Raw genomic sequence first — 19,131 nt, forward strand, 5'->3', positions numbered from 1 at the left:
TCCTTGCGTGTTACCTTAGATTGGTAGACAACTGATGTTTGTAAGCACCCCCCGTTGAGAGGGCAAATCAGGTTTCTTGCGGCAGTTGCAGCCTCTGTTGGTTTTGGGGTCGCTCTGTCTGGGGGCCGACGGCTCATTTGCAATTGTTTTGTTGTGGTTTGAGATAATTTGTCGTATATTGTTCATACAGCTGTAGCTCAATTTAATGTTGTTCTTGTTGAATACTTTTCTTAGGCTGTTGCCTATATATATATATATATATATATATTACTCCTCCCCTTTTAACCACGCCCCTGTCCCACCCCGACCACGCCCACCCCCACCCCTTCCCCCCACCTCCCGAAATCGGAGGTCTCAAGGTTGGCAAGTGTGCTGTACTTGCATATCAGAATGCATGAATATGTTATGTGGGTGTACGACAGCTGCAGTTGTTTGTTCATTTGTTCAGCAATGTGACATGGAACAGCCTGGCCATCCCCGACACCCACTGCTCCCCCGATGGCGAGGGCTACCAGTGTCCCTTGGGCTTCAAGTGCGTGGACCTGGAAGAACTGGGCCTCAGCAGACAGGAGCTCGGTTACAGCGGCTTCAATGAGCTGGGTAGACGTCATGGCATGTGAATTATACGTGAGTCCTGGACTGATGCTAACACTGTTTCTCTTGTTTTTTTTCGTAGGGACAAGCATCTTTACTGTATATGAAGCAGCCTCTCAGGAAGGTTGGGTGTTCCTCATGTACAGAGCCATTGACAGTTTCCCTCGCTGGCGTTCCTACTTCTATTTTATAACTCTCATTTTCTTCTTGGCGTGGCTCGTGAAGGTTAGAGCTTTGTGTTCTCTTATATTTTTTTATGATCTCCATTGCTCTGCTTCCCTCGGCGTGGCCGATGATGATCAAAGATCACTAAATGCCACTTTTGGTTTTAAAGGGGAACATTATCACAATTTCAGAATTGTTAAAAACCATTAAAAATCAGTTCCCAGTGGCTTATTATATTTTTCGAAGTTTTTTTCAAAATTTTACCCATCACGCAATATCCCTAAAAAAAGCTTCAAAGTGCCTGATTTTAACCACCCGTCCATTTTCCTGTGACGTCACATAGTGAAGCCAACACAAAGAAACATGGCGGAAAGAACAGCAAGCTAAAGCGACATCAGCTCGGATTCAGACTCGGATTTCAGCGGCTTAAGCGATTCAACAGATTACGCATGTATTGAAACGGATGGTTGTAGTGTGGAGGCAGGTAGCGAAAACCAAATTGAAGAAGAAACTGAAGCTATTGAGCCATATCGGTTTGAACCGTATGCATGCGAAACCGACGAAAACGACATGACAGCCAGCGACACGGGAGAAAGCGAGGACGAATTCGGCGATCGCCTTCTAACCAACGATTGGTATGTGTTTGTTTGGCATTAAAGGAAACTAACAACTATGAACTAGGTTTACAGCATATGAAATACATTTGGCAACAACATGCACTTTGAGAGTGCAGACAGCCCAGTTTTCATCAATTAATATATTCTGTAGACATACCCTCATCCGCTCTCTTTTCCTGAAAGCTGATCTGTCCAGTTTTGGAGTTGATGTCAGCAGGCCAGGGACGCTAGGGTCGATAGGGGGTTTAGCTCGCTCGACTGCGGTAACAAACTGCCACTGTTGTGCCGTGCTACCGAGGTCCTTTGTCCCTGAATTGCTCACACACTCCGGCAGATTCAATGGGGGTCTGGCGGCAGATTTCTTTGACTTTATCGTTGCATCTGCTTTGAGTGTCGCAGGATATCCACACATTCTTGCCATCTCTGTCGTAGCATAGCTTTCGTCGGTAAAGTGTGTGGAACAAACGTCCAATTTCTTGCCACTTTCGCATCTTTGGGCCACTGGTGCAACTTGAATCAGTCCCTGTTGGTGTTGTTACACCCTCCGACAACACACCGACGAGGCATGATGTCTCCAAGGTACGGAAAAACAGTCGAAAAAACGGAAAATAACAGAGCTGATTTGACTCGGTGTTTGAGAAAATGGCGGATTGCTTCCCGATGTGACGCCACGTTGTGACGTCATCGCTCCGAGAGCGAATATTAGAAAGGCGTTTAATTCGCCAAAATTCACCCATTTAGAGTTCGGAAATCGGTTAAAAAAATATATGGTCTTTTTTCTGCAACATCAAGGTATACAGGTAAAAGCCAGTAAATTAGAATATTTTGAAAAACTTGATTTATTTCAGTAATTGCATTCAAAAGGTGTAACTTGTACATTATATTTATTCATTGCACACAGACTGATGCATTCAAATGTTTATTTCATTTAATTTTGATGATTTGAAGTGGCAACAAATGAAAATCCAAAATTCCGTGTGTCACAAAATTTGAATATTACTTAAGGCTAATACAAAAAAGGGATTTTTAGAAATGTTGGTCAACTGAAAAGTATGAAAATGAAAAATATGAGCATGTACAATACTCAATACTTGGTTGGAGCTCCTTTTGCCTCAATTACTGCGTTAATGCGGCGTGGCATGGAGTCGATGAGTTTCTGGCACTGCTCAGGTGTTATGAGAGCCCAGGTTGCTCTGATAGTGGCCTTCAACTCTTCTGCGTTTTTGGGTCTGGCATTCTGCATCTTCCTTTTCACAATACCCCACAGATTTTCTATGGGGCTAAGGTCAGGGGAGTTGGCGGGCCAATTTAGAACAGAAATACCATGGTCCGTAAACCAGGCACGGGTAGATTTTGCGCTGTGTGCAGGCGCCAAGTCCTGTTGGAACTTGAAATCTCCATCTCCATAGAGCAGGTCAGCAGCAGGAAGCATGAAGTGCTCTAAAACTTGCTGGTAGACGGCTGCGTTGACCCTGGATCTCAGGAAACAGAGTGGACCGACACCAGCAGATGACATGGCACCCCAAACCATCACTGATGGTGGAAACTTTACACTAGACTTCAGGCAACGTGGATCCTGTGCCTCTCCTGTCTTCCTCCAGACTCTGGGACCTCGATTTCCAAAGGAAATGCAAAATTTGCATGGTCTACCAGCAAGTTTTAGAGCACTTCATGCTTCCTGCTGCTGACCTGCTCTATGGAGATGGAGATTTCAAGTTCCAACAGGACTTGGCGCCTGCACACAGCGCAAAATCTACCCGCTGTGTGCAATGAATAAATATAATGTACAAGTTACACCTTTTGAATGCAATTACTGAAATAAATCAAGTTTTTCAAAATATTCTAATTTACTGGCTTTTACCTGTATATTGACGCTTACATAGGTCTGCTGATAATGTTCCCCTTTAACATCAGTGGCTTATTTGGCATCTGTGCCAAAGTGTAAGGCTTGTCATCGATTAGGATGTAGCTTGGAAATGAAGTTTTTTTTGCTTTTGTCTCAATGAATGCTGGTTCACACTCGTGTCTCTCTTTCAGAATGTGTTCATCGCCGTCATCATCGAGACCTTTGCTGAAATCAGAGTGCAGTTCCAGCAGATGTGGGGGTCCAGGAGCAGCACAACGTCCACAGCTACAACGCAGGTAAAGATAAAGAGTGACAAATGTCATATTGAAAATTGAAACGTACTGTCGCCATCTAATATAAGATATATAAAACCACCAATGGCTACAGCATACCTGCCAACTACTCCGGTTTTCCCGTAATTCGTACGGTTTTCATCAACCTATTCCGGGTTACGGTTGCAGTGATAAAAAATACGGTTTTTCATTAATTAAAAAAAAAAAAAAGGGTGAAAACTACGCGAATTGCACCTTGTGCAGACAAGATTTTTCGATCGGACACGGAGGAATTAGCGATGTAAAAGACCACGTTGGGACAAAAAAACACAAGTCTAATGCCGTTGCTAGCGATACAAGTGGAAAACTTTCAACGTTTTTCGTCGCCCAAACAGATTCTTTGGATGTGATAAATGCCGAAGTTTTATTTACGGAGGCAATAATTGAGCATGGACTTCCAATCGCACTGGCTGATCACATGGGACAGTTAAATGTTTGTAATGCAACCTTTAAAAATCATTACGCGGTGATCGCGGTCCCAAAAATAAACATTTCTTGCATGATAATGTCCAGAAAAATTCGCTTTATATTACTATAGAGTCCTTTTAACGAATGAGTTTGATGGTTTATCACAAACCTTAAATGAAAGAAGTCCTTTGTTCTCCTGCAGCATGCATGCGCTTTGGCCTTGCTTCGTGTTTGGTGCGCAATCCTGTCGGCTGTATTTCACAGCACGACATACTGTTAAAAGTGTTTATACTATTTATGCTTTCAAGTCCAAGTTGAAGAAATCTTGTTAAATGTTGACAGCATAACTACCAAAATACAGAAGTATGTCCTTAATATTTTTGCAGTGCTATTTCTGTTGAAAAGTTCAAATGATTACATTAGAGATGTGATGTGCCACTTTTCAAGTGTCTGATGGCTTCAATTAATTTTCATTAATTTTTCATATTTTGAATTCTTTTGAAAGGCTTACAAAAAAACTACATTTGAATTGTAATTCCATGCTATTGACAGGACTATTAATTTTAATGAAGTTAGCTTACCATGTTTACAGTATGATAATTGTGATAGAAATGTGAATTTTAGGCACAGAATATTTTTTACAATTGAACAAGGCAGTAGATTATACAAGCTTGGACAGAAAGTTAATAATGACACCAATTTTTTTTTTTATGGAATTGTTTAGTACTGTTTTACCATTTGTTTACTGTAAAAAGTGTTTATACTGTTTATACTTTCAATTAACAAATTGAAGTCTTGTGAAAGGTTGACAGGATAACTGGCATTAACTGTCAAAATAATTTCAAACTATTGAAGTTAGCTTACAGAATAAACATGTCAATCAACCCATATGATTTTTGCTGTAATATTTTTGTTTTGAAAAGTCACTGTGACTGATAGAAAAGTGATGGTTTTAGCAACATTTTAACCTGTCTGAATGCTAATAATCATTTTGCGTCGGGGGGCGAAGCCCTGAACCCTCCACCAAGACTTTGTCCTGGACCTACCGGGGCCTGCGGCCCTTGGACCATGGCTACTAGGTTTTTCTGATTTCAAAAGTTGGCAGGTATGCTACAGGTAAAAATACTGCAGAGGTGACCTGCATTCAAACCAATAAGGTAGGTGTTTGTCAATTTTTGCTGTTGTTAGGATGGTGGTGCAATATAGTGTATTTGTCAAATGTTTGGACTTTCATTGGTGATACAGCACTTTTTCTTTTTTCTTTTTAATACTGGTGGAAGGACCGTGAGGGCGCACACTCTATTTAATAGATGTAATTCTCTTTATGAGTCTGTGCTTGTGATGCCCTCAGCTCTTTTGGGGGACCACAGATGCTGTATGAAGTTGTTTCATCCCTTTCAACCCTCATGGCAATGTCTAACACACTTGTTCACTTTCTGTACTCAAATTGGAGCACAAACAAATTCAATGAACAAAGAAATAATCAGAGTTGTCATTAGTAAATAAGTTGTGATTAGCATTAAGAGATGAATAAGATCATGGGTGTCAAACTCCAGCCCGCGGGCCGTATAATTTCACTTGGCCCTTGAGGCGATATCAAATTAACACTAGAGCTGGCCCGCAAATTATATACAGCGGCGGTGCTGCATTCACCGCTAATTCTCATACTTGCCAACCCTCCCGGGAGACTCCCATATTTCAATGCCCCTCCCGAAAATCGTCACGTCCCCTCTTCGTCCAGTCCAACGAGTGCTGGCCCAGTCACATAATAATAATAATAACAATAACTGGGATTTATATAGCGCTTTTCTAAGTACCCAAAGTCGCTTTACATGTAGAACCCATCAATCATTCACACCTGGTGGTGGTAAGCTACTTTCATAGCCACAGCTGCCCTGGGGTAGACTGACGGAAGCGTGGCTGCAATTTGCGCCAACGGCCCCTCCGACCACCACCTATCATTCATCATTCAATTCACCGGTGTGAGTGGCACCGGGGGCAAAGGGTGAAGTGTCCTGCCCAAGGACACAACGGCAGCGATTTTTGGATGGTAAGAGGCGGGGAGCGAACCTGCAACCCTCAGGTTTCTGGCACGGTTGCTCTACCCACTACGCCACTTGGCACGCACACACAAGTGAATGCAACGCATACTTGATCTTCATTGATACAGGTTACACTGAGGGTGCCCGTATAAAAAAAAAACTTTAATACTGTTAGAAATATGCGCCACACTGGGAATCCACACCAAACAAGAATGACAAACACATTTCGGGAGAACAGTGCGTGCGTGTGTGTGCATGTGTGTGATTGTGTGCGTGTGTGTGTGTGTGTGTGTGTGTGTGTGTGTGTGTGTGTGTGTGTGTGTGTGTGTGTGTGTGTGTGTGTGTGTTCTCATCCTGAACAAAATGTGGTCGTATAATCTGCAAATAATAGTAACTTTAAGTCCTTTGTGACTTTACATACGTCGTTTATATAGAAATTAAACCATTTTGGTCCCAGTATTGATCTCTGGGGTATTCCGCAAGACATACTGTATTTAGAGCTGTAGACTCGTGTTCGCTTTGCGTATTGCTCCCTGTTGGTTAAGTAGCTTCTTACTCAGTTCAACACCAACCTTCTGATGTTGTACCGTTGTAACTTGTTAATTAAGATATTAGGAATAATAGCATCAAATGCTTTTGTTAGGTCCTTCAACACTGCAGCTGCACACTGTTTTGCATCCATTGTATTGGTAAGGTCCTCTGTTGTTTTGATAAATGGCATTAATGTCGAAATGTTAGCTCTTTATCCGTAATGCCGTGTGTTTTTATTTATTTATATGGAGGGGTTCTCATGTGGTGTCCCTGTGCCGCAGATGTTCCACGAAGACGCTGCCGGGGGATGGCAGCTTGTAGCAGTGGACGTCAACAAACCACATGGCCGAGCGCCCGCCTGCCTCCAGGTAAAACTGCTACACACAATTGTTTTCCATGCTGTTTGTGTACACTCACACGCATGCATAGATGAAATGTTGACGTCATGTCACTATTATTTTGTGCTGTTGTTGTTTCATCCATTTTTTAAATTATATGGTTTATTTTGTTCAATAATTTGACTCTTCCTGAGTAGTTTACATATATATATATATATATATATATACATACCATATTTTTCGGACTATAAGTCGCAGTTTTTTTCATAGTTTGGCCGGGGGTGCGACTTATACTCAAGAGCGACTTATGTGTGAAATGATTAACACATTATAATATTATTGATCTCATTCACGTAAGAGACTAGACGTATAAGATTTCATGGGATTTAGCGATTAGGAGTGACAGATTGTTTGGTAAACGTATAGCATGTTCTATATGTTATAGTTATTTGAATGACTCTTACCCATACTTGCCAACCCTCCCGGATTTTCCGGGAGACTCCCGAAATATCAGCGCCTCTCCCGAAAACCTCCCGGGACAAATTTTCTCCCGAAAATCTCCCGAAATTCAGGCGGACTCAGGTCCTCCACAATATAAAACAGCGTACCTGCCCAATCACGTTATAACTATAGAATGATGGAGGGCGAGTTCTTGGTTTCTTATGTGGGTTTATTGTTAGGCAGTTTCATTAATGTCCTCCCAGCGTGGCAACAACACATAACAACAACAGTCACTTTTTTGTATACCGTAAAGCAGTTCGTCTGCCGTAAACAGCAATGTCGTGACACTCTTAAACAGGACAATACTGCCATCTAGTGCATTTGATGAAAGCACTTCAGAGAGGGTGTTCAGCATGGTTCGAAAAATAGTGACAGAGAATAGAACAAGGATGGACAATTCAACCCTTAACTCAACAATGAGTAGATGAGTGTTATGTGTGTGTATATGTGTAAATAAATGAACACTGAAATTCAAGTATTTATTTTATATATATATATATATATATATATATATATATATATATATATATATATATATATATATATATATATATATACCGGTATATACATATAATAATAATAAATAAAAAAAATAAATAAATAAATATATATATACATGTATATATATATATATATATATATATATATATATATATATATATATATATATATATAATAAAATAAATAAATATATATATATATATACATATATATATATAGCTAGAATTCACTGAACGTCAAGTATTTCTTATATATATATATATATATATATATATATATATATACAGGTAAAAGCCAGTAAATTAGAATATTTTGAAAAACTTGATTTATTTCAGTAATTGCATTCAAAAGGTGTAACTTGTACATTATATTTATTCATTGCACACAGACTGATGCATTCAAATGTTTATTTCATTTAATTTTGATGATTTGAAGTGGCAACAAATGAAAATCCAAAATTCCGTGTGTCACAAAATTAGAATATTACTTAAGGCTAATACAAAAAAGGGATTTTTAGAAATGTTGGCCAACTGAAAAGTATGAAAATGAAAAATATGAGCATGTACAATACTCAATACTTGGTTGGGGCTCCTTTTGCCTCAATTACTGCGTTAATGCGGCGTGGCATGGAGTCGATGAGTTTCTGGCACTGCTCAGGTGTTATGAGAGCCCAGGTTGCTCTGATAGTGGCCTTCAACTCTTCTGCGTTTTTGGGTCTGGCATTCTGCATCTTCCTTTTCACAATACCCCACCGATTTTCTATGGGGCTAAGGTCAGGGGAGTTGGCGGGCCAATTTAGAACAGAAATACCATGGTCCGTAAACCAGGCACGGGTAGATTTTGCGCTGTGTGCAGGCGCCAAGTCCTGTTGGAACTTGAAATCTCCATCTCCATAGAGCAGGTCAGCAGCAGGAAGCATGAAGTGCTCTAAAACTTGCTGGTAGACGGCTGCGTTGACCCTGGATCTCAGGAAACAGAGTGGACCGACACCAGCAGATGACATGGCACCCCAAACCATCACTGATGGTGGAAACTTTACACTAGACTTCAGGCAACGTGGATCCTGGGCCTCTCCTGTCTTTCTCCTGACTCTGGGACCTCGATTTCCAAAGGAAATGCAAAATTTGCATGGTTGGGTGATGGTTTGGGGTGCCATGTCATCTGCTGGTGTCGGTCCACTCTGTTTCCTGAGATCCAGGGTCAACGCAGCCGTCTACCAGCAAGTTTTAGAGCACTTCATGCTTCCTGCTGCTGACCTGCTCTATGGAGATGGAAATTTCAAGTTCCAACAGGACTTGGCGCCTGCACACAGCGCAAAATCTACCCGTGCCTGGTTTACGGACCATGGTATTTCTGTTCTAAATTGGCCCGCCAACTCCCCTGACCTTAGCCCCATAGAAAATCTGTGGGGTATTGTGAAAAGGAAGATGCAGAATGCCAGACCCAAAAACGCAGAAGAGTTGAAGGCCACTATCAGAGCAACCTGGGCTCTCATAACACCTGAGCAGTGCCAGAAACTCATCGACTCCATGCCACGCCGCATTAACGCAGTAATTGAGGCAAAAGGAGCTCCAACCAAGTATTGAGTATTGTACATGCTCATATTTTTCATTTTCATACTTTTCAGTTGGCCAACATTTCTAAAAATCCCTTTTTTGTATTAGCCTTAAGTAATATTCTAATTTTGTGACACACGGAATTTTGGATTTTCATTTGTTGCCACTTCAAATCATCAAAATTAAATGAAATAAACATTTGAATGCATCAGTCTGTGTGCAATGAATAAATATAATGTACAAGTTACACCTTTTGAATGCAATTACTGAAATAAATCAAGTTTTTCAAAATATTCTAATTTACTGGCTTTTACCTGTATGTTGTTAATATTGTTTCAGAGTGCATAAGAAAATGGTAATGTCAATGTAGCTCTTTTTTAACCACATGCTAATGTAGTAACATATATATTGCACAACACAACAGCAACTGAACTAATGTTGAAATAGCGTTAAGAAGCAAACTGATGAGCCAGTAATTAAAGCGCCGTTGAGTACGTGTACGTGTAACACGCATGACTTTACCACATTATACAGATTAGTAGTGCAAATATTTTAAAGTGTATGCAAAGGTGGATAAAACTCATTGATGCTGACTACTAATGAGGCTTCAATTGCAGCCAGTGCCAACTTTAAAAGAAACATATACAGTATCAGGAGGTTGCCAGCTGTTGATGCCAATGGTTTTTGACCCTGTGCCAATTACAGACCCTGGCAGTTATTTGCATTTGTAGAGAATGCACCCGGCGTCTTAAAGGGGAACTGCACTTTTTTTTGTTGTTGCCTATTGTTCACAATCATTATGAAAGACATGACGATAAATTGATTTTTTTTTAATGCATTCTAACTTGTAAATAAGATTCCGCTTACAGCGGAGCCAATGGGCGGCCCTCTATTTCGCCCACAAAATCCGATAAATATCCATTCAAAAAGCACCAACAATACTCCATTTACATTTCATGACTTGAATATACCATATCCACCATATCTGAGTTATTGTGCAGAAATATGGGGAAATAACTACAAATGTGCGCTACATTCGCTAACCGTGTTACAAAAAAGATCAGTTAGAATAATACATCATGTTGGATATAGAGAACATTTATTTATTAAGTCAGAAATATTAAAGTTTGGTGATTTGGTAAAATTGCAAACAGCTAAAATGATGTACAAAGCAAACTATAACCTGCTACCAAAGAATGTACAACAATTCTTCTCAACTAAAGAGGAGAAATATAACCATAGAGGAAAAAATAATTTAAAACATTTATATGCACGTACAACACTTAGAACTTTTAGCATATCAGTATGTGGAATTAAATGATGGAATGGATTAAGTAAAGAAGTTAAAAATTGTACTGATATGATCCAGTTTAAGAGGTTGCTCAAAATAATAGTGCTTACAGAGTACAAAAAAGAAGAATTATGAGAAATACTTTCAACCTTATTGAAAATAAGATATTCTTCATCTCAGTATGTTAATAATGACTGAATTAATTAATTAATTAATTACATATTACAAAACTGTTGTATACTAATTCATAGATGTTATTTTATTATATAAAAAGGTCAGTAAATGATTCTATATATTTGTAAACGCTTGAAGTGGGAAAGGGGTAGGATTAAATAAGCTTTGCTTCTTCCTACTCCTTTTCGGGCAGGATGTAAAATGAAATGATATGAAATTGTGTGATGTATTATGATGTAAGTGTGTTCATGTTCCAAATAAACTAAAGAAAGAAAGAATATTGACCAAGTATTAGTGATATTGTTATTATAAGCGCTAACACAGACAAACTATTTATAGCGGCGCCGTGATTACAAGCTTGTGTCCCTATTAGAGATGCGCGGATAGGCAATTATTTCATCCGCATCAGAAAGTCGTCAACCATCCGCAATCCACCCGATCTAACATTTGATCAGAACCGCATCCGCCCGCACCCGCCCGTTGTTATATATCTAATATAGACGATGCAAGGCATTAGTGAGGTTATAAAGCTTTTGCCTGTTAAAGAAAGGAGACTGATCCAATGCAGCACAGACATTCGCGTGCCACGCTGTCACGACCCAGACGCACACCAGTGCGCAATCATATGGGAGCCGCGCTGAGCGCACCTCCAAGCGCGTCTCGCTGCCGGCGACGGCCGGGTATATGGGCCCGACGCTCCAGCGCCATCCATTTTCAGGGCTAGTTGATTCGGCAGGTGGGTTGTTACACACTCCTTAGCGGGTTCCAACTTCCATGGCCACCGTCCTAGCTGCTGTCTATATCAACCAGGGTGAGCCCCACCCCTTTCGTGAGCGCACTGCGCGCGGAGTGACCCCTGTTACGCGCCCCCGGCAACAGGGGTGGTGGGCAGGTAAGCTGCGCGGGCGGAGCGCGCGGAGTGACCCCTGTTACGAGCCCCCGGCCACTGGGGTGGCAGTCAGGTAAGCTGCTTACCTGCTGCGCGTGACGCCGGCCGCGGCGAAGGCGGACGAGGCGGGGTGTCGGTGCAGTGGGCGCGGTGGTGACCCTGGACGTGCGTCGGGCCCTTCTCGCGGATCGCCTCAGCTACGGCTACTGGTGGGGCCCTCTCGGGGGAAGGGGCCTCGGTCCCGGACCCCGGCGAGGCGTCCCTTCTCCGCTCCGTAAAAGTGTCCATCTCTTTTTTTTTTTTCTTCTGTTGTGGCATATGCTGCAGGTGCCTGCTCGTTTTTCGTATGTGGGTAACAACATTTAACTATGTATATATATTTCCGAATTGGTTTAACTGCCACCCGCCTGAATCTATTTAAAATCTAATTTTTTTTTATTTCAACCACCCGACCCGACCCGCGGATAAAATCTAATTTTTTTAAATTTCATCCGCCCGATCCGCGGATAATCCGCGGACTCCGCGGTTGTGCCCGCAAACCGCGCATCTCTAGTCCCTATGTTTACATCATCAAGTGGTCTGCTGCTTTCTTGCTTTTCTTGCCTCCTGGAAGTTTATTGTAGATCATAAATCATGCATCTCACCTGGACAGAAGAAGTCTGAGGAGGTAATCCAACAAGTAGCCATCAAATGACGAGAACGATACGAAAAGACGCTTGGTCCCACCCCTTAAAATGATCAAAACACGTAAATGTTATTATAAATGTACCCGTTACTACATTACATACATCATACTTGCCAACCCTCCCGGATTTTCCGGGAGACTCCCGAAATTCAGCGCATCTCCCGAAAACCTCCCGGAAGAAATTTTCTCCCGAAAATCTCCCGGAATTCAGCCGGAGCTGGAGGCCACGCCCCCTCCAGCTCCATGCGGACCTGAGTCCAGTGTGTGCACACAAGGAGACGAAGCAGAAGAAAAGACCGTAGTCGAAGAGCGTAGGGGAGACACTTCTCCAGGGCCGATGTATGCTCGGGGCAACACCCTTCACCTCACCCGGCAGTGGGTCTCCACAGCGGACGACTTTAGGGTGAATGATGAGTCCAGCGATTAGTTGCAAATCTTGCTTTATTGATTGCTTGCACACAGCCAACTAGTCCCTCCCCGCACTCACGCTACGCTCCCTCTCTTCTCTCGCCCACACACTCACTGACGTCACTCACCTCACATGCTGTCACCTATTAAAGGGCCACACACACACATACTCTACTCTCATAACACACAGTACAGTTAGTAGAACAACTGTGTTTTCATTACTGTGTATTTGATAGGTGCCATTGCCCCGGAATTGTATTGCATTGTACTTTCAAGTACAACAATGAGGAGATGAGTGTTATGTGTGTGTATATGTGTAAATAAATGAACACTGAAATTCAAGTATTTCTTTTATTTATATATATATAATAAATAAATATATATATAGCTAGAATTCACCAAGTCAAGTATTTCATATACCGTATTTTCCGCACTATTAGCCGCACCTAAAAACCACAAATTTACTCAAAAGCTGACAGTGCGGCTTATAACCCGGTGCGCTTTATATATGGATTAATATTAAGATTCATTTTCATAAAGTTTAGGTCTCGCAACTACGGTAAACAGCCGCCATCTTTTTTCCCCGTAGAAGAGGAAGCGCTTCTTCTTCTACGGCAAGCAACCGCCAAGGTAAGCACCCGCCCCCATAGAAGAGGAAGCGCTTCTTCTTCTACTGTAAGCAACCACCCGCCCCCGTAGAAGAAGAAGAAGCGCGCGGATATTACGTTTCATTTCCTTTGTGTGTTTACATCTGTAAAGACCACAAAATGGCTCCTACTAAGCGACAGGTTTCCGGTTCATGAAAAGACGCAATCTCTCCATCCGCACACGGACTACTATTTCACAGCAACTGCCTAAAGACTTTCAAGAAAAGCTGGCTACTTTCCGTGCATATTGTAAAAACAAGATAGCTGAAAAAAAGATCCGGCCAGAGAACATTATCAACATGGACGAGGTTCCACTGACTTTTGATATTCCTGTGAACCGCACTGTGGATACAACGGGAGCACGTACGGTGAATATTCGCACCACAGGGAATGAGAAGTCATCCTTCACTGTGGTTCTAGCTTGCCATGCTAATGGCCAGAAACTTCCACCCATGGTGATATTCAAAAGGAAGACCTTGCCAAAAGAGACCTTTCCAGCCGGCGTCATCATAAAAGCTAACTCGAAGGGATGGATGGATGAAGAAAAGATGAGCGAGTGGTTAAGGGAAGTTTACGCGAAGAGGCCGGGTGGCTTTTTTCACGCAGCTCCGTCCATGTTGATATACGACTCCATGCGCGCCCACATCACGCTGGTTTTTAATATATTATTAAAGTTTGACTGACCTATCTGACTGTTTTTTTGACATTCCCTTTAGCGCAGTTAGATGCGGCTTATAACACGGGGCGGCTTATAGGTGGACAAAGTTTTGAAATATGCCGTTCATTGAAGGCGCGGCTTATAACCCAGGGCGGCTTATGGTGCGGAAAATACGGTATATATATATATATATATATATATATATATATGAAATACTCGAGTTGGTGAATTCTAGCTGTAAATATACTCCTCCCCTCTTAACCACCCCCGACCACGCCCCCCACCCCCCACCTCCTGAAATCGGAGGTCTCAAGGTTGGCAAGTATGACATATATACTTACATAATGTATATAAAACCTCAATGGAAAGTGTTTGAAGGTTTTTTTAAGGGCTATATAGGCAGAATTGTGCAGCTCCCATAAGCGCCATTGTAAGCGGCCTTTTATTTAATATCTAGAAAGCCATAAAATTAAAAATAACATCCATCGTCACGTCTTTCATAACGATTATGAACAATAGGCAAAATTCCAAAAAAAGTGCGCCTCTGCTGGTTGTTGCCAAGAAGTGCACTCCTTCTACACCTCAAAACTGAGTCATATTATCTTTGCACAGCTCTTGAAGTGGTTCTTGTGTTCGATATATTAAACCACAATATGGCCTTAACTCTGAATGGCCACTGTTGAATTGAAAACCTTTACAGGCTCTGTGATCTATCAAAGTAGGAGCAATCTTGACGGCCCGGCCTTGTGGTCTTGATAATATCCGCTGTGCTTTTTACCACCTCCTGCTTTTCAGATTTTGAAGGTGGGGTTTAATGATACTGTCCAGTATACATTTTCCCCGGCTGATTACAGTCTAGACTGAAAAAAAAAACAGTGTGAGTCATATTCATGAACGCTCTTACTGCGTAACGTCTTGTTTGTTTCTGTTGTCGAATTTAACAAATATCTATCCATATCTCATCTGAGGATGTTATTATTTAGTTTTACCATTGTCACCCTTAATCACACTGGGATTCATTTGCTCCTCTGTCATTTTGTTGATTACACAAGCCCTCTTTTATCCCGGATTGGCACCAAAATGATTTTTCTTTTTGCAATTATAATTAGGGTGTACTGATACAATTGTTTTACTTCCGATACAATTCCAATATCAATCTGATGTGATATCAGCACAAATTATACATACTTTTATTATTTGGTGTGGAATGTTAGAAAACAAGTTTTCTAGGTTTGAAAAACCCTAACCCAGTACTTCTCAAACTGTGGGGCTCCGTCTCGTGGTACGCCAAAGAAGTCTGTATATACAGGTAAAAGCCAGTAAATTAGAATATTTTGAAAAACTTGATTTATTTCAGTAATTGCATTCAAAAGGTGTAACTTGTACATTATATTTATTCATTGCACACAGACTGATGCATTCAAATGTTTATTTCATTTAATTTTGATGATTTGAAGTGGCAACAAATGAAAATCCAAAATTCCGTGTGTCACAAAATTAGAATATTGTGTAAGGCTAATACAAAAAAGGGATTTTTAGAAATGTTGGCCAACTGAAAAGTATGAAAGTGAAAAATATGAGCATGTACAATACTCAATACTTGGTTGGAGCTCCTTTTGCCTCAATTACTGCGTTAATGCGGCGTGGCATGGAGTCGATGAGTTTCTGGCACTGCTCAGGTGTTATGAGAGCCCAGGTTGCTCTGATAGTGGCCTTCAACTCTTCTGCGTTTTTGGGTCTGGCATTCTGCATCTTCCTTTTCACAATACCCCACAGATTTTCTATGGGGCTAAGGTCAGGGGAGTTGGCGGGCCAATTTAGAACAGAAATAACATGGTCCGTAAACCAGGCACGGGTAGATTTTGCGCTGTGTGCAGGCGCCAAGTCCTGTTGGAACTTGAAATCTCCATCTCCATAGAGCAGGTCAGCAGCAGGAAGCATGAAGTGCTCTAAAACTTGCTGGTAGACGGCTGCGTTGACCCTGGATCTCAGGAAACAGAGTGGACCGACACCAGCAGATGACATGGCACCCCAAACCATCACCCAACCATGCAAATGTTGCATTTCCTTTGGAAATCGAGGTCCCAGAGTCTGGAGGAAGACAGGAGAGGCACAGGATCCACGTTGCCTGAAGTCTAGTGTAAAGTTTCCACCATCAGTGATGGTTTGGGGTGCCATGTCATCTGCTGGTGTCGGTCCACTCTGTTTCCTGAGATCCAGGGTCAACGCAGCCGTCTACCAGCAAGTTTTAGAGCACTTCATGCTTCCTGCTGCTGACCTGCTCTATGGAGATGGAGATTTCAAGTTCCAACAGGACTTGGCGCCTGCACACAGCGCAAAATCTACCCGTGCCTGGTTTACGGACCATGGTATTTCTGTTCTAAATTGGCCCGCCAACTCCCCTGACCTTAGCCTCATAGAAGATCTGTGGGGTATTGTGAAAAGGAAGATGCAGAATGCCAGACCCAAAAACGCAGAAGAGTTGAAGGCCACTATCAGAGCAACCTGGGCTCTCATAACACCTGAGCAGTGCCAGAAACTCATCGACTCCATGCCACGCCGCATTAACGCAGTAATTGAGGCAAAAGGAGCTCCAACCAAGTATTGAGTATTGTACATGCTCATATTTTTCATTTTCATACTTTTCAGTTGGCCAACATTTCTAAAAATCCCTTTTTTGTATTAGCCTTAAGTAATATTCTAATTTTGTGACACACGGAATTTTGGATTTTCATTTGTTGCCACTTCAAATCATCAAAATTAAATGAAATAAACATTTGAATGCATCAGTCTGTGTGCAATGAATAAATATAATGTACAAGTTACACCTTTTGAATGCAATTACTGAAATAAATCAAGTTTTTCAAAATATTCTAATTTACTGGCTTTTACCTGTATGTACTGTATATGGAATATCGATGTTGATGATGTTTATGTATTGTGTGTAATATTACAGTGGCCAAAAATATTGAATATACTTGCTTTTAACAAATATTTAGGCTGAGTATGCTACTGTATTTTAATGTTGGTCGTTATGGTGGTACTTGGTGAAAACAAATTGAGAACTAGTGCCCTAACCTATTTATTACCAACACTCTAGATGGGCTTATGCTGTCTTTAAGTTAAAGTGGAGTGGTAATTTAATTTTTATTTTTTTTCTTCCTTTTTTTTAATTTTTTTAAGCAACACCTACTGGCCACAATAATTAATTTACTTAAAGGGCACCTTTGATGATCTTAATCTGTATTTAAAGCACTTCATTGTGGTTGGATAGTATGTATCGGATATGTTTTGGTATACATTTTGTCAAGACGTGGACTATGGTGTGTTTGTTTTCCCGAGATGCAAGTAAAGCTGGACTGGTCAATGGCGTGAAGGTGAATACATATTTATTTATAACACTCAAAGGAACAAAAAGCGCGCTCAAGGCGGATGTACAAACTTGACTAACGAAACAAAAGACTTGCACGGGGGCAAAAAACTGTGAACAATTAAACAAAAACACTAACTGTGGCATTAATAGAAAAAAAACTTACTTGGACATGGCATGAAGTGCGCAGAGGTAGACAGAGTGTGACAGGGGTATGAATACGGGGATGTCGTCAGGCACGACGAACTGAAAACAATGAACTTAAATACTACCTACATGATTAACGAAAACAGGTGCGTGACTCAAAACGTGAAACAGGTGCGTGACGTGACAGGTGAAAACTAATGGGTAACCATGGAAACAAGACAAGGGAGTGAAAAGCCAGAAACTAAAGAGTCCAACAACTAAACAAAACAAAACATGATTACACAGACATGACACGTTTTGCATACATTTTGCTCCATAGTCACTTTTATAACCTGTTTTTTTTTTGTCTGTTTGCATCCTCTCCAAAAGTCCCCAGTAAGTTAAATGCAGACACGTTTGTTACTGGATATTTTCTGATATGTATTTGCCTTGGACATTTTGTACCTGTTAGTAATATGCAGCTATAATTATTTAATACTTATTTATATTGGAAAATCTGGTGTTTAAGACTGCAATATTGTCAATAGGATGCCGACTTATGTCTAGCTTGTGTGCTAAGCTGTTGTGTAGCTGCTAGCGCCTAGTAGCCTATAGCCTACCATGTTTTTTTAAATGACTTGACTGAAATGCAAGAAAAGACCAACCATGTGTGGCCATTAGAGGACAGTTAGATGTTAACTGGCTGTCCAGCAGTTATCACAAGTACTGTACATTTTTTGATGTAGCCCCTTAAAATCCAATACTTGTTCTTTAGCTGATATCAGGCCAGTAGTTGTATCAAAATCGGATAGAGACACCTTTTATAATCCTTCAAGGTTTTGTGCAGATCAGTTAAGCATTATTGAGGATGGGAATTGGAAATCAATAACCGATTTCTCTCTAAATTTTCTAAACTCCCACTTCAGTGCCGGTGTTCAGCGGAATATCAATGGCCAAAATGACTGAACACAGCATTGTGTGAATATAGCAGCAACAGCGCCTCTGCTGGTAGCAGCTAAGTAGTTCACTTCATTTTGCCTCACTCACTTCAAGATGCAATCATTCAACCAAACAATTTGGTTCGGTACGTACCTCGGTTTAGAGGTCACGGTTCGGTTCATTTTTGGTACAGTAAGAAAACAACAAAATATAAATTTTTGGGTTATTTATTTACCAAATTTGCAAAATCTTCCACCAAAAATATTTTTCTTAGTGGAATATTTGATGTGAAGTAATGGGAACCTTGGATAGGTCAATAATTCATAATAACATTGATTTTGATTCAATATTATGTTTTGAGCAATGACAGTTTGAAAGAAAAAAAAACAGCTTTGTTTTATTAGTCAACATTGCAACTTTTTCTAAATTACATTTAACCTTTAAGCTTTTTTATGTCACTTTTGTTATGTTTTTGTTTATTTTAATAGTATTTTTAGAATGTGCCGTGGGCCT

The 19,131-nt window shown here is 40.9% G+C and overlaps 1 protein-coding gene across 5 annotated transcripts in view; it reads left to right on the forward strand.

The window, feature by feature from the left end:
• nalcn (sodium leak channel, non-selective) overlaps window positions 1-19,131 on the forward strand; it is a 333,104-nt gene that overhangs the window by 56,100 nt on the left and 257,873 nt on the right. For all 5 annotated transcript variants that reach the window (XM_061970749.2, XM_061970750.2, XM_072914538.1 and 2 more), the window contains 4 exons: window positions 449-600; window positions 677-819; window positions 3,414-3,518; window positions 6,817-6,903. In XM_061970749.2, the coding sequence (XP_061826733.1) occupies window positions 449-600; window positions 677-819; window positions 3,414-3,518; window positions 6,817-6,903 (487 nt within the window). The remainder of the gene's footprint in view (window positions 1-448; window positions 601-676; window positions 820-3,413; window positions 3,519-6,816; window positions 6,904-19,131) is intronic.

The sequence above is a fragment of the Nerophis lumbriciformis genome, linkage group LG13 (genome assembly GCF_033978685.3).
Source record: "Nerophis lumbriciformis linkage group LG13, RoL_Nlum_v2.1, whole genome shotgun sequence".
Lineage (NCBI taxonomy): Eukaryota > Metazoa > Chordata > Actinopteri > Syngnathiformes > Syngnathidae > Nerophis > Nerophis lumbriciformis.